Source organism: Limanda limanda, chromosome 17 (genome assembly GCF_963576545.1).
Source record: "Limanda limanda chromosome 17, fLimLim1.1, whole genome shotgun sequence".
Classification (NCBI taxonomy): Eukaryota; Metazoa; Chordata; class Actinopteri; order Pleuronectiformes; family Pleuronectidae; genus Limanda; species Limanda limanda.
This window is the reverse complement of record NC_083652.1, coordinates 16,708,708-16,733,810: the sequence shown is the minus strand read 5'-3', so window position 1 is coordinate 16,733,810 and position 25,103 is coordinate 16,708,708. Positions and strand designations below refer to the sequence as shown.

General features: G+C 43.9%; 2 gene segments (V, D, J or C); both read right to left on the bottom strand.

The window, feature by feature from the left end:
- Window positions 1–1,469: 1,469 nt before the first annotated feature.
- On the bottom strand, window positions 1,470–17,734 carry LOC133023686 (Ig heavy chain V region XIG14-like). The segment is given in 3 exon segments: window positions 1,470–1,745; window positions 17,258–17,601; window positions 17,692–17,734. Coding segments are annotated over 3 exon segments (663 nt in total).
- Window positions 17,735–18,426: 692 nt separating this feature from the next.
- On the bottom strand, window positions 18,427–24,678 carry LOC133023684 (Ig heavy chain V region 914-like). The segment is given in 2 exon segments: window positions 18,427–18,648; window positions 24,442–24,678. Coding segments are annotated over 2 exon segments (459 nt in total).
- Window positions 24,679–25,103: the final 425 nt, after the last annotated feature.

Here is a 25,103-nt window from a genome sequence, read left to right as displayed (position 1 = left end):
TTAAAAGAGGAATGTTTTGTCATAAATCATTAAGTTGTCCTGCAAAAGAAAAAGTGGTGATTCTATGACAAATCCAGGGAGACTCACATGATCCAGCTGCCAACAGAAGCAGCACAGCTACAGGAAACATGGTTAATGGTGAATCTGATGTGCCGTCAACTCCCCTGTCAGTCTGTTGGGAAGTTTTTTTAGTTAAGTAACAAGGAAGGTCTCTGAGTTTGCATATAATCAAATACACGAATCATCAGTGATGGTGTCACTAGGGGTAATAGAATAGAATAGGCTGCTCCGTGTTATTAGATCAGCTCTGGGAAAACATGACAGGGAATCACCTCTGTTTACTATAACATACGATGTGTTTTGATTTCATTTTTTATTCAATTTTAGCACATTCAAATCACGTTGCTGATTGAACCGTTACCTTTGCTTTCACAGTAAACAGTTGACCATTAAAATCACACATTAGTTGACAGGGTGATGATCCAATCACTGGCTCTCAAAACAGATGCGATTTTTTTAACTGAAAGCAATTGTGTTTGTTAGTGTACACTGAAAAAGCTGATTTTCTGTGGTTGTAAAATATATGTATAAGATTAACTGTCACATTTCCTACATAGAATTATTAATTAGATTTTGTGTTAGTTAGTGTATGCTCACTGTAAGGCCGTCATTGTGACCCTAGTTTTAAAAAGTCTCTGTCAGTCTTGTTTTTAAAAGAGGGACTTTAACATATTCACATTTCACTCATGAATTCTTAAGCAGTGGGTGGTTGAGTTTGAAGGTTTATAGTTCACTATGAAGAGATTACCCTGCCTTCAAGCGCGTGCGTGCTGGAAAACACTCCTGGATGTATAAATATGTCCATGGATACGCTCAAGTGCTGAAGACATCATTTGGAAAAGATGAAAATGAATGAATGGATGGATGGGGGAAAGGATTTTTTGGAAGATGATTTTCTATCACAATTATGTGGTGATGTTTTTTTGACATGAGGAGGTTTGAGTCTATGTTTTATTTCTTTATCAGTACAAGAGCTGAATAGGGGATATTTCGAGTCTTGTCTTAACTAGCTAGATAATACTGTACTTCAGACAGATTCTCTGCAGCAGACTCTGGAAAACTTTTCAGTCAAGTCATCATGACACTCAGAAGCAAAGATCTTCACCTTCCTTATTCATTTTCAACAAAGAATGAAACCATTATCTACTTGGTCAGGATCAATTGGTATTTAGTGTAGAACGACAAATGCCATATTTATGACTTTTGACTGTTTGGAACGAAATCATGAAGACAATAACAAAAAATGAACAATAATTAATTTTGATATGCTATATATATTTATTACGCCCGTAAAAAGGTGTGTAAAGTGTGTAAAGGACTTAATGATTGTGGGAAAACAGATGTTACTGAGATCACATTGCTACTTGTGGTCTGTGGAGGTTTTTGTTCAGCAGCTCCACTGTCCTCAGTCACTGTGGGTCTCGAGCACAGAAGTAAACAGCAGCATCTTCTGCTGTCAGACTCTTGACCTGAAGGAACTGAGTGCTGCTGGAAACATCCTCAGTCATGATGAAACGGTTTTGAAAGGAGCTGCCATAGATGGCAGAGTTTGAACCTGCGTTCATCCGCCCGATCCACTCCAAACCTTCCCCCGGCCTCTGCCGTATCCAGGCTATATAGACAGATGACATGTCAATCCCAGATATGACACATGACATCTTCACGGTCTCTCCAGGTGTTTTCACCTGCGATGGAGACTGGTCCAGTTTGATTTCACTCCAAACTCCTGTAAGAAATGATGAACATCATCCAGTAAACTTGTAAACCACATGTTAGACAAGTTACAAAATAAGTAAAGCAGGATTGATTTTCTCACCATGAACAGTAACTACAAATAATAAACCCCAGACAAGTGTGTTTTCCATTCTCTGACAGACACTGTAGTTCTTTGACTGGAGATTTAAATTGTGTATTAGCCGGTCCCTGTGTTTTGATGTGCTGGTGTTATAAGGAGGGAAGAGTTTGCATAGACCTCCCTCTACAGGTCTGAGAGGGAACTTGAAACTGTTTTTTTTCTTAAACCACAACAGCAGAGGAACATGTGAAATACTGAAGTTCTGCTGTAACAAAAATCTCAATCAAATTCAAATAGATCAAATGAAATAGTATCAATGCACAGTCTCTTTTTCAGCAGTATGGCAAGTTGTACCTACTGTCTGTTTCTATATGTGACTGTATGCAGCTCCAGTTTTCATGATTCAGTCTGTTGGTCAGTAGACTGAGACAGGAAATTAAGTGAGTCTGCTGTAGCCTCTTTTTACCAGACCATCATTTAAGGTGGGCTAACTGATTCAGGGGAACAACTGTTGATATAACGAACAGAATCAGCCGTGACACTGTCTGACTGTCAGTGATGCTCATGTCGGTCTTTGACCTTTCATTATTTGGTTGTTGTCTTTGGGTTAGCTGCTGTCTGTGGTGCTTCAGCACTTTGCATTTAAAGCGCTACTGTGAAAATGATAGTGGTCATAACGTCCTGTGAGATAGCGTTAGCCACTCGCATTTCCAGCGGCTAACAATAGTTGTTACGTTCGGAAACCGTAGTGGCGACGTACAGTATGTTATTCACAGCGACTTTTCCAGGTCGTCTGGAAACCTGCTTTTTTGCTGTTGTCCCTGGACATGGTGAACCGGCCTCAGACTGACTGAGAGTAATAGATATTGCCATCTAGGCCTTTTCCAGCAGCCTGCCTGATTCAAGCGTCCAAGTAATCACCATTAAACCCAAAATATGTGCGGGTCAGTGTGTCTCCCGCCCTTTAACCGCTGGTCTAGACTCAGGTCAGTGTTTGCCTGTCAGTACCTAGAGCAATTTAAACAACTTGTTAGATACTGAAACACAGTCATATTATCTTAATCATGAGGCAATCGACAGGATTAGTAAAGCTACTAAATAATCAGGTCTGATCATCTTAAAAGCATTTGTAGAGATGCAAGAGATCAGAGATTTTCAATTAACTTCTCCTCCTCAAAGAGAAAACAACTAAAACGTAATAGAAATGTTTTATATGAATATATTTACAAGTGGGTGGTATATAATTTGTCTCTGTTAGTGACAACTGAAAGAAGATTAAAGAAATTTGTCAATTTTTTCTTCTGACAAATCAGATAAACTTTATTATCATATGTTCATAAGTTTTGTAAAGAAAATACATCTCAGAGTAACTAGTGGATTTTGAGACCATCAGAAAACACATTTAGTTGTATGTTTTTATTATTTATTATAAACTCAAATTATACATGCTGACATTTCAGTGACTGTTAGGTCAGAGTGTTAAAAATGGTATTAATAGTTACCGTTAAATGACCTTATGACCCATGTCTGATTCCTCTTAACAGAAACCGTGAATTGGTCTGAAATCACCAGTAGGCTTTGGGCTCCTCCTCTGGTGGCTTCATGTAACTAGTGTTCAGGCACTGAGGGGTTTTTGTTCAGGTCGGCTGATGGTTTGTATCATTGTGTATCTGGCACAGTAATACACAGCAGTGTCTCCAGGCTGCACGTTCTGTCCCTTTAGAGTCACTGTTTTGCTGGAAGTGTCTAATTCGATACTGAACTTGTTCTTTAATGAATCTTTATAGTATGAACTTGATGTGTCTTTCATCCCAATCCACTCCAGTCCTTTTCCTGCAGGCTGTCTGATCCAAGCTGTGTAGTAGTTAAGAGTATAAGAGACCTGGCAGCTGATGGTCAGAGGTTGACCTGGCTGCACAGTCACAGAGGCTGGCTGCGTCAAAGTTTCACACTTCACATCTGTTAAAAGAAGAATGTTTTGTCATAAATCATTAAGTTGTCCTGCAAAAGAAAAAGTGGTGACTCTATGACAAATCCAGGGAGACTCACATGATCCAGCTGCCAACAGCAGCAGCACAGCTACAGGAAACATGGTTAATGGTGAATCTGACGTGCCGTCAACTCCCCTGTCAGTCTGTTGGGAAGTTTTTATAGTTGAGTAACAAGGAAGGTCTCTGAGTTTGCATAGAATCAAATATACGAATCATCAGTGATGGTGTCACTGGGGGTAATAGAATAGAATAGGCTAGTCCGTGTTATCAGATCAGCTCTGGGAAAACATGACAGGGAATCACCTCTGTTTACTATAACATACGATGTGTTTTGATTTCATTTTTTATTCAATTTTAACACATTCAAATCACATTGCTGATTGAACCGTTAGCTTTGCTTTCACAGTAAACAGTTGACCATTAAAATCACACATTAGTTGACAGGGTGATGATCCAATCACTGGCTCTCAAAACAGATGCAATTTTTTTAACTGAAAGCAATTTTGTTTGTTAGTGTACACTGAAAAAGCTGATTTTCTGTGGTTGTAAAATATATGTATAAGATTAACTGTCACATTTTCTACATAGAATTATTAATTAGATTTTGTGTTAGTTAGTGTATGCTCACTGTAAGGCCGTCATTGTGACCCTAGTTTTAAAAAGTCTCTGTCAGTCTTGTTTTTAAAAGAGGGACTTTAACATATTCACATTTCACTTATGAATTCTTAAGCAGTGGGTGGTTGAGTTTGAAGGTTTATAGTTCACTATGAAGAGATTACCCTGCCTTCAAGCGCGTGCGTGCTGGAAAACACTCCTGGATGTATAAATATGTCCATGGATACGCTCAAGTGCTGAAGACATCATTTGGAAAAGATGAAAATGAATGAATGGATGGATGAAGATGATTTTCTATCACAATTATGTGGTGATGTTTTTTTGACATGAGGAGGTTTGAGTCTATGTTTTATTTCTTTATCAGTACAAGAGCTGAATAGGGGATATTTCGAGTCTTGTCTTAACTAGCTAGATAATACTGTACTTCAGACAGATTCTCTGCAGCAGACTCTGGAAAACTTTTCAGTCAAGTCATCATGAAACTCAGAAGCAAAGATCTTCATCTTCCTTATTCATTTTCAACAAAGAACTAGGGCTACGTTGTAGCACTTGCGGGCCCGAGCACCTGCACGTTGAAGCCTGTTGCGGTCGGGGGAGAGAGCGTTCGATGACCAAGCGCACGTCTCCGCGTTGGATGCGTTTTCCTCTCTGTGGCAAGGATAAAAGCTTCACTTCCTGTAGCCACCAGGGGGCGCTGTGATTTAAAGTCATGATTTCTGTGTAGATGTCATCAGGCTGGGACTCTAGTCTTACATGTCTAGTTTGGACTCAATTGGACAATAAACGCTTCACTTCCTGTAGCCACCAGGGGGCGCTGTGATTTAAAGTCATGATTTCTGTGTAGATGTCATCAGGCTGGGACTCTAGTCTTACATGTCTAGTTTGGACTCAATTGGACAATAAACGCTTCACTTCCTGTAGCCACCAGGGGGCGCTGTGATTTAAAGTCATGATTTCTGTGTAGATGTCATCAGGCTGGGACTCTAGTCTTACATGTCTAGTTTGGACTCAATTGGACAATAAACGCTTCACTTCCTGTAGCCACCAGGGGGCGCTGTGATTTAAAGTCATGATTTATGTGTAGATGTCATCAGGCTGGGACTGTAGTCTTACATGTCTAGTTTGGACTCAATTGGACAATAAACGCTTCACTTCCTGTAGCCACCAGGGGGCGCTGTGATTTCAAGTCATGATTTCTGTGTAGATGTCATCAGGTCGGGACTCTAGTCTTGCATGTCTAGTTTGGACTCAATTGGACAATAAACGCTTCACTTCCTGTAGCCACCAGGGGGCGCTGGGATTTAAAGTCATGATTTCTGTGTAGATGTCATCAGGCTGGGACTCTAGTCTTACATGTCTAGTTTGGACTCGATTGGACAATATATGTCTGAGATACAGAACCTCGTGTTTTGATGGCGTTTAATCAAACTTCGACGCCACGGTCACACGGCCTTACAACCATATGAATATCTTCAGGGGGGGGCTGTTGATACACACATGTAGTTTGAGTGAGATAGAACCATGAACACTGAAGTAACAGCATTTCGTGTTTCACGGCGAGTTGATGAACTTTGACGCAACGCCACGGTCACACGGTGTGACGAAAAAACAATCCCTAAATCATTTTTTATCTCCATCTTGTTGTGATGACACTCATCTGAATTTAAAGTTGAACTGATGAAAGCCCTGGGACAAGTATGTCAAAGTAAAAATGTGGAATATGGTCAAAATGGCCACTGAATCCAAAATGGCGGGCTTCCTGTTTGGTCTAACATATCGATCCAAGAGACTTATTTGTTTGTTATGAAAAGACACATGCCATATTCAATTTTTGTACATGTCGGCCAATCGTAGTGCCGGGGCCGACCTTTAGGGGGCGCTAGTCAGTTTTTTTGCCACGCCCATTTCTTAAAACCATATGAATATCTTCAGGGGGGGGATGTTAACACACACATGTAGTTTGAGTGAGATGGAACCATGAACATGGAAGTTACAGCAATTTCGTGTTTCACGGCGAGCTGATGAACTTTGATGCCACGCCATTAATACTGTGTTTGACGAAAAGTCACAGTAATCTTATATCTTCATTATCAATGTCTTGAGACCCATTTGATAGAGTTTGACATGGTTGAGGTCAGTGGATGAGGAGAATTACATGCAAAAAAAAAGACATTTCCTGTTGCCACCAGGGGGCACTGTGATATTAAGTCATAATTTCAGTGCAGATGTCATCAGTCCGGGACCCTTGTCTTATGTGTATAGTTTGGAATCGATTGGTCCAAATATGTCTGAGATACAGAACCTCGTGTTTTGATGGCGTTTAATCAAACTTTGACGCCACGCCACGGTCACACGGTGTGACGAAAAGTTGATTTTTTTAAGTCAACTTTTTTCTCCATCTTGTTGTGATGACATTCATCTGAATTTGAAGTTGATTTGATGAAAGCCCTGGGACAAGTACATTAAAGTAAAAATCGCCAAAATTGCCAAAATGGCCACTAAATCCAAAATGGTGGGCTTCCTGTTGCGTTTTTCATAATGCCCCTTGTGACTTTTTTTCATGATTAGTCACGATACACATCTTGCCCGATTTTGGTGAAAAACGGTTATGTGGAAACCTAGGGGCTGGGTTCCAGGGGGCGTTGTTGAGCCATTTTGCCACGCCCATTTCAAATTACTCCAGAATACGTACATTTTCACCACTTACTAATTTACTGCAAAGTTTCATAACTTTTTGAGCACGTTAAAGCCCTCAAAAAGCCCATCCTTTTGCCGGAAAAATAATAATAATAACTAGGGCTACGTTGTAGCACTTGCGGGCCCGAGCACCTGCACGTTGAAGCCTGTTGCGGTCGGGGGAGAGAGCGAACGATGACCAAGCGCACGTCTCCGCGTTGGATGCGTTTTCCTCTCTGTGGCAAGGATAAAAGCTTCACTTCCTGTAGCCACCAGGGGGCGCTGTGATTTAAAGTCATGATTTCTGTGTAGATGTCATCAGGCTGGGACTCTAGTCTTACATGTCTAGTTTGGACTCAATTGGACAATAAGCGCTTCACTTCCTGTAGCCACCAGGGGGCGCTGTGATTTAAAGTCATGATTTCTGTGTAGATGTCATCAGGCTGGGACTCTAGTCTTACATGTCTAGTTTGGACTCAATTGGACAATAAACGCTTCACTTCCTATAGCCACCAGGGGGCGCTGTGATTTTAGGTCATGATTTCTGTGTAGATGTCATCAGGCCGGGACTCTAGTCTTACATGTCTAGTTTGGACTCAATTGGACAATAAACGCTTCACTTCCTGTAGCCACCAGGGGGCGCTGTGATTTAAAGTCATGATTTCTGTGTAGATGTCATCAGGCTGGGACTCTAGTCTTACATGTCTAGTTTGGACTCAATTGGACAATAAACGCTTCACTTCCTGTTGCCACCAGGGGGCGCTGTGATTTAAAGTCATGATTTCTGTGTAGATGTCATCAGGCCGGGACTCTAGTCTTACATGTCTAGTTTGGAGTTGATTGGACAATATATGTCCGAGTAAGGAACCTCGTGTTTTGATGGCGTTTAATCAAACTTCGACGCCACGGTCACACGGCCTTAAAACCATATGAAGATCTTCAGGGGGGGGGGCTGTTGATACACACATGTAGTTTGAGTGAGATAGAACCATGAACACTGAAGTTACAGCATTTCGTGTTTAACGGCGAGTTGATGAACTTTGACGCCACGCCACGGTCACACGGTGTGACGAAAAAACAATCCCTAAATTATTTTTTATCTCCATCTTGTTGTGATGACACTCATCTGAATTTAAAGTTGAACTGATGAAAGCCCTGGGACAAGTATGTCAAAGTAAAAATGTGGAATATGGTCAAAATGGCCACTAAATCCAAAATGGCGGACTTCCTGTTTGGTCTAACATATCGATCCAAGAGACTTATTTGTTTGTTATGAAAAGACACATGCCATAATCAATTTTTGTACATGTCAACCAATCGTAGTGCCGGGGCTGCCCTTTAGGGGGCGCTAGTCAGTTTTTTTGCCACGCCCATTTCTTAAAACCATATGAATATCTTAAGGGGGGGGATGTTAACACAGACGTGTAGTTTGAGTGAGATGGAACCATGAACACGGAAGTTACAGCAATTTCGTGTGTCATGGCGAGTTGATGAACTTTGATGCCACGCCATTAGTATGGCGTTTGACGAAAAGTCACAGTAATCTTATATCTTCATTATCAATGTCTTGAGACCCATTTGATACAGTTTGACATGGTTGAGGTCAGTGGATGAGGAGAAATACATCCAAGTGTAAGACATGCAAAAAAACATACATTTCCTGATGCCACCAGGGGGCGCTGTGATATTAAGTCATGATTTCAGTGCAGATGTCATCAGGCCGGATCTCTTGTCTTATGTGTCTAGTTTGGACTCGATTGGATCGTGTTTGTCCGAGATACAGAACCTCGTGTTTTGATGGCGTTTAATCAAACTTTGATGCCACACCAAGGTCACACGGTGTGGCGAAAAGTTGATTTTTTAAGTCAACTTTTTTCTCCATCTTGTTGTGATGACACTCATCTGAATTTGAAGTTGATCTGATGAAAGCCCTGGGACAAGTACATTAAAGTAAAAATCGCCAAAATGGCCAAAATGGCCACTAAATCCAAAATGGCGGGCTTCCTGTTGCGTTTTTCATAATGCCCTTTTTGACTTTTTTTCATGATTAGTCACGATACACCTCTTGCCCGATTTTGGTGAAAATCGGTTATGTGGAAACCTAGGGGCTGGGTTCCAGGGGGCGCTGTTGAGCCATTTTGCCACGCCCATTTCCAAATACACCAGAATACGTAAATTTTCACCACTCTCTAATTTTCTGCAAAGTTTGGTAAGAAGTTCAGCATGTTAAAGCCCTCAAAAAGCCAATTCACTTTAGTCACAATAATAACTAGGGCTACGTTGTAGCACTTGCGGGCCCGAGCACCTGCACGTTGAAGCCTGTTGCGGTCGGGGGAGAGAGCGAACGATGACCAAGCGCACGTCTCCGCGTTGGATGCGTTTTCCTCTCTGTGGCAAGGATAAAAGCTTCACTTCCTGTAGCCACCAGGGGGCGCTGTGATTTAAAGTCATGATTTCTGTGTAGATGTCATCAGGCTGGGACTCTAGTCTTACATGTCTAGTTTGGACTCAATTGGACAATAAACGCTTCACTTCCTGTAGCCACCAGGGGGTGCTGTGATTTAAAGTCATGATTTCTGTGTAGATGTCATCAGGCTGGGACTCTAGTCTTACATGTCTAGTTTGGACTCAATTGGACAATAAACGCTTCACTTCCTGTAGCCACCAGGGGGCGCTGTCATTTAAAGTCATGATTTCTGTGTAGATGTCATCAGGCTGGGACTCTAGTCTTACATGTCTAGTTTGGACTCAATTGGACAATAAACGCTTCACTTCCTGTAGCCACCAGGGGGCGCTGTGGTTTAAAGTCATGATTTCTGTGTAGATGTCATCAGGCTGGGACTCTAGTCTTACATGTCTAGTTTGGACTCAATTGGACAATAAACGCTTCACTTCCTGTTGCCACCAGGGGGCGCTGTGATTTAAAGTCATGATTTCTGTGTAGATGTCATCAGGCCGGGACTCTAGTCTTACATGTCTAGTTTGGAGTTGATTGGACAATATATGTCCGAGTAAGGAACCTCGTGTTTTGATGGCGTTTAATCAAACTTCGACGCCACGGTCACACGGCCTTAAAACCATATGAAGATCTTCAGGGGGGGGGGCTGTTGATACACACATGTAGTTTGAGTGAGATAGAACCATGAACACTGAAGTTACAGCATTTCGTGTTTAACGGCGAGTTGATGAACTTTGACGCCACGCCACGGTCACACGGTGTGACGAAAAAACAATCCCTAAATTATTTTTTATCTCCATCTTGTTGTGATGACACTCATCTGAATTTAAAGATGAACTGATGAAAGCCCTGGGACAAGTATGTCAAAGTAAAAATGTGGAATATGGTCAAAATGGCCACTAAATCCAAAATGGCGGACTTCCTGTTTGGTCTAACATATCGATCCAAGAGACTTATTTGTTTGTTATGAAAAGACACATGTCATAATCAATTTTTGTACATGTCAACCAATCGTAGTGCCGGGGCTGCCCTTTAGGGGGCCCTAGTCAGTTTTTTTGCCACGCCCATTTCTTAAAACCATATGAATATCTTAAGGGGGGGGATGTTAACACAGACGTGTAGTTTGAGTGAGATGGAACCATGAACACGGAAGTTACAGCAATTTCGTGTGTCATGGCGAGTTGATGAACTTTGATGCCACGCCATTAGTATGGCGTTTGACGAAAAGTCACAGTAATCTTATATCTTCATTATCAATGTCTTGAGACCCATTTGATACAGTTTGACATGGTTGAGGTCAGTGGATGAGGAGAAATACATCCAAGTGTAAGACATGCAAAAAAACATACATTTCCTGATGCCACCAGGGGGCGCTGTGATATTAAGTCATGATTTCAGTGCAGATGTCATCAGGCCGGGTCTCTTGTCTTATGTGTCTAGTTTGGACTCGATTGGATCGTGTTTGTCCGAGATACAGAACCTCGTGTTTTGATGGCGTTTAATCAAACTTTGATGCCACACCAAGGTCACACGGTGTGGCGAAAAGTTGATTTTTTAAGTCAACTTTTTTCTCCATCTTGTTGTGATGACACTCATCTGAATTTAAAGTTGATTTGATGAAAGCCCTGGGACAAGTACATTAAAGTAAAAATCGCCAAAATGGCCAAAATGGCCACTAAATCCAAAATGGCGGGCTTCCTGTTGCGTTTTTCATGATGTCCTTTGTATTTTTTTTTCATGATTAGTCACGATACACCTCTTGCCCGATTTTGGTGAAAATCGGTTATGTGGAAACCTAGGGGCTGGGTTCCAGGGGGCGCTGTTGAGCCATTTTGCCACGCCCATTTCCAAATACACCAGAATACGTAAATTTTCACCACTCTCTAATTTTCTGCAAAGTTTGGTAAGAATTTCAGCATGTTAAAGCCCTCAAAAAGCCAATTCACTTTAGTCACAATAATAACTAGGGCTACGTTGTAGCACTTGCGGGCCCGAGCACCTGCACGTTGAAGTCTGTTGCGGTCGGGGGAGAGAGCGGTCGATGACCAAGCGCACGTCTCCGCTTTGGATGCGTTTTCCTCTCTGCGACAAGGATAAACGCTTCACTTCCTGTAGCCACCAGGGGGCGCTGTGATTTAAAGTCATGATTTCTGTGTAGATGTCATCAGGCCGGGACTCTAGTCTTACATGTCTAGTTTGGACTTAATTGGACAATAAACGCTGCACTTCCTGTAGCCACCAGGGGGCGCTGTGATTTAAAGTCATGATTTCTGTGTAGATGTCATCAGGCTGGGACTCTAGTCTTACATGTCTAGTTTGGACTCAATTGGACAATAAACGCTTCACTTCCTGTAGCCACCAGGGGGCGCTGTGATTTAAAGTCATGATTTCTGTGTAGATGTCATCAGGCTGGGACTCTAGTCTTACATGTCTAGTTTGGACTCAATTGGACAATAAACGCTTCACTTCCTGTAGTCACCAGGGGGCGCTGTGATTTAAAGTCATGATTTCTGTGTAGATGTCATCAGGCTGGGACTCTAGTCTTACATGTCTAGTTTGGACTCAATTGGACAATAAATGCTTCACTTCCTGTAGCCACCAGGGGGCGCTGTGATTTAAAGTCATGATTTCTGTGTAGATGTCATCAGGCTGGGACTCTAGTCTTACATGTCTAGTTTGGACTCAATTGGACAATAAACCCTTCACTTCCTGTAGCCACCAGGGGGCGCTGTGATTTAAAGTCATGATTTCTGTGTAGATGTCATCAGGCTGGGACTCTAGTCTTACATGTCTAGTTTGGACTCAATTGGACAATAAACCCTTCACTTCCTGTAGCCACCGGGGGCGCTGTGATTTAAAGTCATGATTTCTGTGTAGATGTCATCAGGCCGGGACTCTAGTCTTACATGTCTAGTTTGGACTTGATTGGACAATATATGTCAGAGATACAGAACCTCGTGTTTTGATGGCGTTTAATCAAACTTCGACGCCACGGTCACACGGCCTTAAAACCATATGAATATCTTCAGGGGGGGGGGGGGGCTGATGATACACACCTGTAGTTTGAGTGAGATAGAACCTTGAACACTGAAGTAACTGCATTTTGTGTTTCACGGCGAGTTGATGAACTTTGACGCCACGCCACGGTCACACGGTTTGACGAAGGATAAATCCCTAAATCAGATTTTATCTCCATCTTGTTGTGATGACACTCATCTGAATTTGGAGTTCATCTGATAAAAGCCCTGGGACAAGTACATCAAAGTAAAAATGGTGAATATGGTCAAAATGGCCACTAAATTCAAAATGGCGGACTTCCTGTTTGATCTAACATATTGATCCAAGAGACTTATTTGTTTGTAATGAAAAGACACATGCCCTAATCATTTTTTGTACAAGTCGGCCAATCGTAGCGCCGGGGCTGCCCTTTAGGGGGCGCTAGTCAGTTTTTTTGCCACGCCCATTTCTTAAAACCATATGAATATCTTCAGGGGGGGGCTGTTGATACACACATGTAGTTTGAGTGAGATGGAACCATGAACACTGAAGTTACAGCAATTTCGTGTTTCGCGGCGAATCGATGAACTTTGACGCCACGCCACGGTTACACGGTGTGACGAAGGACGAATCCCTAAATCATTTTTTATCTCCATCTTGTTGTGATGACACTCATCTGAATTTGAAGTTGATCTGATGAAAGCCCTGGGACAAGTATGTCAAAGTAAAAATGGTGAATATGGTCAAAATGGCCACCAAATCCAAAATGGCGGGCTTCCTGTTTGATCTAACATATCAATCCAAGAGACTTATTTGTTTGTTATGAAACGACACATGTCCCCATAGATTTTTGTACATGTCGGCCAATCGTAGTGCCGGGGCTGCCCTTTAGGGGGCGCTAGTCAGTTTTTTTGCCACGCCCATTTCTTAAAACCATATGAATATCTTCAGGGGGGGGATGTTAACACACACATGTAGTTTGAGTGAGATGGAACCATGAACATGGAAGTTACAGCAATTTCGTGTTTCACGGCGAGCTGATGAACTTTGATGTCACGCCATTAATACTGTGTTTGACGAAAAGTCACAGTAATCTTATATCTTCATTTTCAATGTCTTGAGACCCATTTGATAGAGTTTGACATGGTTGAGGTCAGTGGATGAGGAGAAATACATCCAAGTGTAAGACATGCAAAAAAAAAGACATTTCCTGTTGCCACCAGGGGGCGCTGTGATATTAAGTCATGATTTCAGTGCAGATGTCATCAGGCCGGGACCCTTGTCTTATGTGTCTAGTTTGGATTTGATTGGATCATGTATGTGCGAGATACAGAAGCTCGTGTTTTGATGGCGTTTAATCAAACTTTGACGCCACGCCACGGTCACACGGTGAGACGAAAAATCAATCCCTAAATCATTTTTTATCTCCATCTTGTTGTGATATCACTCATCTAAATTTAAATTTGATTTGATGAAAGCCCTGGGACAAGTACGTCAAAGCAAAAATGGCCAAAATGGTCAAAATGGCCACTAAATCCAAAATGGCGGGCTTCCTGTTGCGTTTTTCATAATGCCCCTTGAGACTTTTTTTCATGATTTGTCACGAAACATCTTTTGCCCGGTTTTGGTGAAAATCGGTTATGTGGAAACTTAGGGGCTGGGTTCCAGGGGGCGCTGTTGAGCCATTTTGCCACGCCCATTTCAAAATACTCCAGAATACGTAAATTTTCACCAGTAACTAATTTACTGCAAAGTTTCATAACTTTTTGAGCACGTTAAAGCCCTCAAAAAGCCCATCCTTTTGCCGGAAAAATAATAATAATAATAATAATAATAATCATTACAATTTCAATAGGGCCTCTCACCATTCGGTGCTCGGGCCCTAATAATCCTTACAATTTCAATAGGGCCTCTCACCATTCGGTGCTAGGGCCTCTCACCATTCGGTGCTCGGGCCCTAATAATAATAAGAATAATCCTTACAATTTCAATAGGGCCTCTCACCATTCGGTGCTCGGGCCCTAATAATCCTTACAATTTCAATAGGGCCTCTCACCATTCGGTGCTCGGGCCCTAATAACTAGGGCTACGTTGTAGCACTAACGGGCCCGAGCACACGCGCGTTCCAAGTCTGTTGCAGTCGGGGAAGAGACAGCGTTCAATGACCAAGCGCTCGTCTTCGCGTTGCATGGGTTTTTTTGCACTGCGGCAAGGATAAACGGTTCACTTCCTGTAGCCATTAGGTGGCGCTGTGATTTTAAGTCATGGTGTGTATGTAGATGTCATCAGGTCGCGACTCTTGTCTTACATGCCTAGTTTGGACTTGATTGAAACAAATATGCCTGAGATACAGAAGCCCGTGTTTCAATGGCGTGTAATCAAACTTTGACGCCAGGCCACGGTCACATGGTATGACGAAACGTTATAATTCCAATAACTTTAGATCTCCATGTTGTTGTGAAGGCACTCATCTTAATTTTAAGTTGATCTGATGAAAGCCCTCCGACAAGTATGTCAAAGTAAATATGCTGAATATGGCGAAAATGGCCACCAAATCCAAAATGGCGGGCTACCTGTTTACTATAGCATATCTATCCAAGAGACTTATTTCTTTGTCATGAAAAGACACATGTCCCCGTCGATTTTCGTAGCTGTAGGCCAATCATAGTGCCGGGGCTGCCCTTTAGGGGGCGCTAGTCAGTTATTTTGCCACGCCCATTCCTTAAACCCGTCTGACAGCTTTCAGGGGGGGGCTGTTGACACACACATGTAGTTTGAGGGAGATTGAACCTTGAACACTGAAGTTATAGCAATTTCGTGTGTCATGGCGAATTGATGAACTTTGATGCCACGCCATTAATATGGCGTTTGACGAAAAGTCACAGTAATCTTATATCTTCATTATCAATGTCTTGAGACCCATTTGACATAGTTTCACATGGTTGTGCAAAGGGGATGCGGAGAAATACTTCCAAGTGTGAGACGTACCAAAAACAAGACATTTCCTGCTGCCACCAGGGGGCGCTGTGATTTTAAGTCAGGATTTCTGTGTTGTTGTCTTCGGGTCACGACTCTTGTCTTCTGTGTCTAGTTTGGACTTGATTGGACCAAATATGTCCGAGATACAGACGCCCGTGTTTTGATGGCGTTTAATCAAACTTTGACGCAACGCCACGGTCACACGCTCTGACGAAAAGTTGATTTTTTTTGATAACTTTAGATCTCCATATTGTTTTGATGACACTCGTCTAAATTTTAAGTTGATCCGATGAAAGCTCTACGACAAGTACATCAAAGTAAAAACATGGAATATTGCCAAAATGGCGACTAAATTCAAAATGGCAGACTTCCTGTTACGTTTTTCATAATGCTCCAAGGGGCTTTTTTCTATTTTTTGTCACGATACACATTTCCCTCGATTTTGGTGAAGATCGGCCATGGGGAAACCTAGGGGCTGCGTGGGGCTTATCCGTAGGTGGCGCTGTTGAGCTATTTTGCCACGCCTATTTCCAAATACTCCAGAATACGTAAATTTTCACCACTTCCTAGCTCCCTGCAAAGTTTAGCAACTTTTTGAGCACGTTAAAGCCCTCAAAAAGCCAAATCATTTAAGCGGAGAAAAAGAATAATAATAATCTTATCAGTTTCAATAGGGCCTCCCACCGGAGGTGCTCGGGCCCTAATAATAATCATTACAATTTCAATAGGGCCTCTCACCATTCGGTGCTCGGGCCCTAATAATAATCATTACAATTTCAATAGGGCCTCTCACCATTCGGTGCTCGGGCCTAATAATAATCATTACAATTTCAATAGGGCCTCTCACCATTCGGTGCTCGGGCCCTAATAATCATTACAATTTCAATAGGGCCTCTCACCATTCGGTGCTCGGGCCCTAATAATAATCATTACAATTTCAATAGGGCCTCTCACCATTCGGTGCTCGGGCCCTAATAATCATTACAATTTCAATAGGGCCTCTCACCATTCGGTGCTCGGGCCCTAATAATAAGAATAATCCTTACAATTTCAATAGGGCCTCTCACCATTCGGTGCTCGGGCCCTAATAATAATAAGAATAATCCTTACAATTTCAATAGGGCCTCTCACCATTCGGTGCTCAGGCCCTAACTAGGGCTACGTTGTAGCACTTGCGGGCCCGAGCACCTGCACGTTGAAGTCTGTTGCGGTCGGGGGAGAGAGCGATCGATGACCAAGCTTTTTTCCGGTTCCGCAGCAGTCAGCAACAGACTTTCACAAAATAAAAGCCTGACTTTCACAATAAAACAATAAATAATCAAACCTGAGTTAATGCGAGATAAAATAATTAATCGAGTTAACTCATCACTTGAGTTAACTCGTAATTAACTAGTTAACTTGCCCAGCCCTATATTATATATTATATATTATATATTATATATTATATATTATATATTATATATTATATATTATATATTATATATTATATATTATATATTATTTATTATATATATACACACACAGTCACTGTGTTTTCAGAGTATTAAAAGTGTTATAAATAGTTACTGTTAAATGACGTTATGACTTAGTCTGATTCCTCTTCACAGTAACAGTGAACTGGTCGGAAATCACCAGTAGTCTTTGGGCCCCTCCTCTGGTGGCTTCATATAACTAGTGTTCAGGCACTGAGGGGTTTTTGTTCAGGTAGGCTGATGGTTTGTATAATTGTGTGTCTCTGGCACAGTAATACACAGCAGTGTCTCCAGGCTGCACGTTCTGTCCCTTTAGAGTCACTGTTTTGCTGGAAGTGTCTACGTCGATACTGAACTTGTTCTTTAGTGAATCTTTATAGTATGTGCTTGATGATCCAGCACCACTTCCAATCCACTCCAGTCCTTTTCCTGCAGGCTGTCTGATCCAATGTGTGCGGTAGCTGTTGAGAGAATAAGAGACCTGGCAGTTGATGGTCAGAGGTTGACCTGGCTGCACAGTCACAGAGGCTGGCTGCGTCAAAGTGTCACACTTCACATCTGTTAAAAGAAGAATGTTTTGTCATAAAAGATTAAGTTGTCCTGCAAAAGAAAAAGTGGTGCCTCTATGACAAATCCAGGGAGACTCACATGATCCAGCTGCCAACAGCAGCAGCACAGCTACAGGAAACATGGTTAATGGTGAATCTGACGTTCCGTCAACTCCCCTGTCAGTCTGTTGGGAAGTTTTTATAGTTGAGTAACAAGGAAGGTCTCTGAGTTTGCATAGAATCAAATGTACTAATCATCAATGATGGTGTCACTGGGGGTAATAGAAAAGAAAAGGGTGCTCAGTGTTATTAGATCAGCCCCGGAAAACATGACAGGGAATCACCTCTGCTTACTATAAAAAATGATGTATTTTGATCTCATTATTTACTCAATTTTAACACGTTTAATTTTTTGTATTCTTTTATTTGTTAGAGACAGTGACTACAGACAGGAACTTGACGAAAGTAGTGGATATACATTTGTGACAGCTCAGAGTTTGGTTCCTTTTTTATTTGTCTTTATTTTGTGATATTAACTCAGCAACCATCTTTTCTTCAGAACACAATGTTGAATAAAACAATCATGAGCTTAGTTTAAAAAGCAGTATTCCTTTCTTAAATACAAAATATATTCAGTGTTATTTTTGTTGCTTAAAATTTAAATTGGAGTTTTTTTTAAAATATATATTTACTTTTATTTTTAAGATTAGGGCAAGGTGGGGGGGGGGGGGGGCTTCAACGACTTTCAGTGTTGGAAGAGGAGGATATTCAAACACTCAATGAGTGACACAGGGACAGATGCGATGCTTTGTGTACAGCTCTGTGGCTTCCTGTGTTACTGTGGCTCTCGAGCACAATAATAAACAGCAGAGTCTTCAGTCGTCAGGCTGCTCATGTGCAGATACACCTGGTCCATGTCGTTGTTTCTGGAAATTGTGAAGCGATTCTTGACAGATGCTGAATAATATTTAGTGCCTCCTGTCGGAGCAGAAATGAAGGCAACCCACTCCAGGCCTTTTCCTTCAGCTTGTCTGATCCAGCTGATATCAGCAGAGATCTATTTCGACCTCCCTCAGACCGTCACCACGGTCTTAACACGAATGATGTCCTCATCTCCCTATCCTCGAGACCAGATATCAACAATGTCACGTGAGTGACCTTAAGGGGGCTGGGCTCACCGCCCATAAAGCTCCCCGGTGAGCGCGGCCGCCTCCTCTTTTCTTCACTCGCCTCATCCGAGACCGACAGGTAAGTGATATATTTTGGGACACCACTTTTATCAATCCGACACTTTTGTGCAGGCGCCTTGTGTCCCTGAGGATTGTTTGTGGTTTTCCCCTTCTCTAAAAGTGAGGCAGAGGGTTACACTGCATGTGTTAAGCTCTGCTCTTTGTTTCAGGCAGCTTAATTAGCTGCACCTGGTACTAACTACTCTTGTTCACAGCTTTGGGTAAGTGTTGTTTATCTCGTGCTGTTTGTGTCCATACAGAGTTTGCTCTCTTACAGGAGTGAGTAGAAAAGTTGGGAAGCTTAATCAATAAATAATCTAATCATAAAAACTGATTTAGAGCGGGGGGTGCCCCCCCCCTCCTCACCCCATAACTCGCTGTCCGCAGTGAGTGGGGTTTCTCCAACTCCCCCTCGTGCGTTCGCGCACAGTGAGTGGAGGTGAGTTTAAAGCCAACCTTTTCACGTTTATTTGCCTTTCAAAAATGAATAAATAAACCGTGTTTGAGGCCAGGTAGTTTCCCCTTTTCACCTCTGTGCGCAGCAGGTGGGATTGTTTACCTGTGTTCCCTGTATAAAATACAGTTGGTTATTAGTTATCACCCTTTGTAGGTGCTATTTTGTTTCCCTTAAAGCCTTGTTCGCAGTGGCTGGGATTTTGTTCTCTCTCCACCCCCTCCCCCCCTTGTTTTCTGCCATTGCAGGCATACAGTGGGAATTTTCAGGTGAATTAGTTATTTCACCCCTTCCTTCGTTTTATGTGATATTGGCCAGCTGTGATTAGCCTGTTTATAAGATCCCCTTTATCAGCTATCCGTAGCTGCTGGGCGCTATTGTTTATATATTTATTCTTAAATCACAAAAGTAACACAGAAATGTCCTCACATTTGTGCCGTTATTGCCGGGGTATCATGGATCCCCGAGATGGCCACCGTGAATGCCCGATTTGTTTGGGCATGACACATTTAATGGATGATATTGAGAACCCCTGTGTGGCAGCAGTGGAACTGCCTGTGGAGGAGCGTGTTAAAAGAGCCAGATGGGTGGAGCAGTCTGTTCATGCTGGGGCCGTGCAACCTCTACCAGCCAAACTAAATGAAAGGGGACACACCCCAAGGAAAGCCCCCCGAAAACGTGGGCATGAGCACACCCCTGTTCGCAGGGGGGACTCAATTAAGACACAGGCTCCAAAACCTTCACAGAACCCAGCTGGTCAGCATGATGACACTCAGCTGCAAATCCTAGCGGCCATACGTGGTCTGTCAGAGAGGTTGGGTAGAGTTGAGGCCCAGTACCCGGCCACAACAGCTAGGGCATCGAGGCATGGGCACTCCTCCCCGGACAGGTTACCCTCCTATCAGGAGGAGAATGTGGTTCAACCTGACATTCTCTCTCCCTATGCTCAAAATTCCCTTTTTGAAAGTGATGGGCAGTCTGAGGGTGCTGCTGGGCTAAAACAGCCTAAATCCACACAATGTGAGGGGGCGTCCAACCTCAGCAACATGGGTGACAGTGAGCCTTCACCCATGGACGTCATCTCAAAGGTTTCAAGTGCGGCAAAAATTGTGGGGCTCAATGTTCCAACTGAGGCTCCTGCTCCAGTGGATGGGATTTGGGCCGGCATCACTCAGACCCAGCAATCAGTTACTGTACCTGTGGCTGGTGACTATTTGCACATGCTCAGGAAAGCATGGAACATCCCAAGTGGGGCACCTCAGTTCAATGCAGGTTGCCGGAGACTGACTAAGAATCAGTATGCTCCTGAAACAGGTATGGGGGATATGCCTCCAGTTGAGCGGGAGATGGCAGCCTTAACATCTCTGGGTCCAGAGCGGGTAACCACCAATCCACGCTGTCCCCTGAAAGAGTGTGATAAGTCAGACCGACTGGTGTCTCGGACTTATAATGCAGCCACACGAGCAGCCCGCTCGGGCAATGCACTCGCCATTTTATTGGCAGCTCTTAGGAGAACAGCCAACCCAGAGGACCAGGACACCATGAGCCTGATAGACTCTGCCCTTGTCACTCATTCCCAGCTAACAAGGGACATTGGTGCAGCTATGTCATCTGCCATGATATCTCGGAGGCAGATCTGGTTGGCACAGACAACTCTTCCCGAGAATATCAGGAAAGAACTGACCAATATGCCAGTCGTGCCAGCACATGTTTTTCATCCTGACTCCCAGGGTGTGTTAGATAAGGCTGAACAGTCTCGGCGTACCAGAGAGTCAGTACAGCGCACGTTCAGAGGGGCTGCGACTACCAGGTATAAACTTAGGGGCTCCCAGCCTCCCCACCGATCATCATCCTGGGCCCCTAAGGAGCCATGGGTGAATGACAGGCGACAGGCTACAGGATTCACAGCCTCTGGTGACTCCAAACAGCCTTCACAAAGTCGACGTGGGTTCTATCCCCGTTTTTCGACTAGAGATACTCCCCAGAGGAGGCGCCCCCCCAGAGGTTCAGGACCTCGGGGCGGTACAGCCTAGGGGTGGGGGGACACCGCATGACGATTGTCACGGACCCAGTCCAGGCTCAAATCCTGTCACAGGAAATTTTAACCCTTCTGCAGAAGGATGCAATTATGAAAGTAGATCCAGACGAACAGCTCACTGGCTTCTACTCCACGTATTTCCTCGTGCCGAAAAAAGATGGCGGAATAGGTCCCATCTTGGACCTAAGGCGATTAAACGCCTTCATAAAGGTACTTCCTTTCAAGATGCTGACCACGGGTCAGATCTTAGAATCTATCGAAAGAGGAGAGTGGTTCACCTCGATAGACCTGGAAGACGCGTACTTCCATGTGCCCATCTGTCCAAACCACAGACCTTTTCTTCGGTTTGCATTCCAGGGGCAAGCCTATCAGTTCAAGGTCCTGCCATTTGGCCTTTCCCTCTCACCAAGGGTGTTCACCAGAGTGGTTGGGGCGGCCTTGTCTCCTCTCCAGTTGTCAGGAGTAAAAATCCTTCCCTACCTGGACGACTGGCTGATTTGTGCTCCATCTCTTGGCCAAGTTGTAGAGGATACCCAGAGGGTGTTGTCGCATGTACGGTCCTTGGGTTTCAAGGTAAATGTGACGAAAAGCCACCTGGAGCCAAGGCAGCAGGTGATTTTTCTGGGACTTTGCTTCAATTCCCTTACAATTTCTGCATCCCTCACATCTCAGAGGGTGAGGAAGATTCTAGCTTTCCGGGAACGATTCCGTTTCGGCAGGCAGCTACAATTTATCAACTTTCAGAGGATGCTGGGGATGATTTCAGCCGTAGCAGCTGTTGTTCCTCTGGGCCTCCTCAGGGCCAGGCCAATTCAGAGGTGGCTGAATGCCTTCAAGCTCGACCCGAAGCTGGACAGACACGTGAAACTTCGTGTGACACGCACATGTCTCCAAGCCTTACGCCCATGGGCAGACCGGGTGCTCTTGCTCCAAGGAGTCCCCCTTGGGAACATTCCATCGAGGAGGACAGTCTGGGAAGGCAGAATGGTGCGTGGCCTGTGGATACCCCCTTGGGGTGGCGAACACATCAATGTTCTGGAGTTGAGATGTTCTGGTTCACCTTGCTCTGAAGGCTCTCCTTTCCTCCATCCATGGCAGGCATGTCTTGATAAGAACAGACAGCACTTCAACTGTGTATCATATAAATCACCAGGGAGGCACAAGGTCCCTGCGTTGCCTCCAGGTGGCACAGAAACTTCTGTTTTGGGTTTTTCAGCATCTGGCTTCACTCAAAGCAATCTTTATCCCAGGGATTGTAAATCGAGCAGCAGACCTCCTGTCCAGGACTGGTCCTCTCCCAGGAGAATGGAGGCTTCATCCAGAGGTTGTATCCCTCCTATGGAGTCGGTTTGGCACGGCTCAGGCCGATCTATTCGCATCAGCAGAGACAACCCACTGCAGGATGTGGTTCTCTCTGAAAAACGAGGGAGGTCCCCTAGGCCTAGATGCATCTCAAGAATGGCCGGAAGGGTTGTTGTACGCTTTTCCTCCATTCCCTCTGATTCCCCAGGTACTCAACCGGGTTGCCTCGGGCCGCTACGAGGTGCTGTTAATAGCCCCCAGGTGGCCAGGGAGGCATTGGTTCCCAACGCTCCTTCGCCTGGTTCACGGTCAACCATGGGCCCTGCCAGTCAGGGAAGACCTCCTCTCACAGGCAGAAGCTCAGATATGGCACCCCAGATCAGACATCCTGCAGCTTTGGGCTTGGCCCCTTCTCAGTACCTCTCTCAAAGGTTAGATGAGGCTGTCCTGAGGACCATAGACAATGCCCGGGCTCCCTCCACTCGGGCTAACTATGGCCATAAATGGAGTGTGTTTTCTACATGGTGTCGCAACAGACAGGAAAATCCAGCCACTTGTCCTATTGAGCTGATTCTCCGTTTCCTTCAGTCACTTTTGGACTCTAACAGGACACCTAGCACCATTAAGGTATACACTGCCGCAATTTCTTTCTTCCATGAGACAGTGGGAGATGTTACAGTTGGTAGACATCCTCTAGTGTCTCAGTTCATTAAAGGAGCACACCGCCTGCGACCAAGCAGGTCTCCCAGGGCTCCATCGTGGCAACTCCCCTTGGTATTACGGTCCCTGATGCAGTCTCCCTTTGAACCCATAGGGCAATCCAGCCTTAAGTCTCTATCTTACAAAACAGCTTTCCTCCTGGCTATATGCTCTGCCAAAAGGGTGAGTGAATTGCATGCTCTGTCTATAAGTGACGATTGTCTAAGATGGAGGGCAGGTGACTCAGGTGTGTCTCTCTGGCCAAACCCCTCGTTTTTGCCTAAGGTCATAAACCATCAGACGGTAAATCAGGTGATCGAGATCAGCACTTTTCAACCTGATCCGGCTCTACTACAGGAGGAAGCCGGCCTGCCTATGTTGTGCCCAGTAAGGGCACTGAAGGCTTATATTGCACGCACAAAGTCTCTGAGGGGCTCATACTCTCAGTTATTTGTCTGTTTTGGGGGTAAAAAAGTCAGCCACCCTGTGTCTAAACAGTGTTTGTCCCATTGGATCGTTAATACTATCGCTGAGGCCTATTCTGGACAGAACATACCAGTCCCAGATTCCTTGGTAGCTCATTCCACCAGGAGTGTGGCCACTTCCTGGGCTGCTTTAAAGGGGGTCCCTCTTTCAGAAATATGTGCAGCAGCAACATGGAGTGCTCCCTGCACATTCTCTAGATTCTACAGGGTCAATGTGGCTTCCCCCACACCATTGACTTCCGCAGTGCTGCTCTCAGCTGCTGGGCGAGGATGTGAGGCAGTAGAGTCCTCTGTTCTTCGCGACCCTGATGATACTAGTCATCCGTGTTAAGACCGTGGTGACGGTCTGAGGGAGGTCGAAATAGATCGTAAGTTATGACCATAACTATGGATCTATGAGACCGACCGATGACCGTCACCCTCTTTTGTCACTCAGAACGGGCTGAGGCGTTCAGACAAGGAGGAGGCGGCCGCGCTCACCGGGGAGCTTTATGGGCGGTGAGCCCAGCCCCCTTAAGGTCACTCACGTGACATTGTTGATATCTGGTCCCAAGGATAGGGAGATGAGGACATCATTCGTGTTAAGACCGTGGTGACGGTCATCGGTCGGTCTCATAGATCCATAGTTATGGTCATAACTTACGTTATTAGATATCCCTGCATATGTACACGTCAGTTTGTGGGATTCTCCGGGCCGCTTCACCGCCGGTTCAGATTCAGTCAGAGTCTGACTGCAAACACCTGAGGAGAAAATCAGTTTGGTTATAGAACAGAGCCGAACATGAGCCTGGACGTCAAAGAGGAAGAGTGCAGTGGTTTGGAATTCACCAGAAATGGCTGACAGCAGCAGAAATGTGAGACATTTAGTTAAAGTCATCATGGTCGGTTGCTGAACGTCTGGATGGTGGTTTGGTTTGTCATCAGGTTGAAGGGAGATTAATACAGATGGAGGAGCTCATGATTTGCATTGACTCCGCCTCACAATGATGAAACTGTATCGATCAACTGAAGGGATTTTATCTCATTTCTTATTTTACTAATTTTTTACTTTTTGTTCATTGTATTATGATGTTAGTTACAAAATGATTTATATAAATATATTTACATTTGTGGGTGTTGTATATATATATATATTGTTATATATAATTTTGTCTCTGTTAGTAACAAATGCAAATAGATTATGGTTATTTGTCATCAATTGCAATATTTTCTTCTTTAAAAAATCACTGAAACTTTGCTTTCTTTATTAATGTTTATAATACTTTTATAAAACTAAAAACCTCAGAGTTACTAATGAATTTTGAG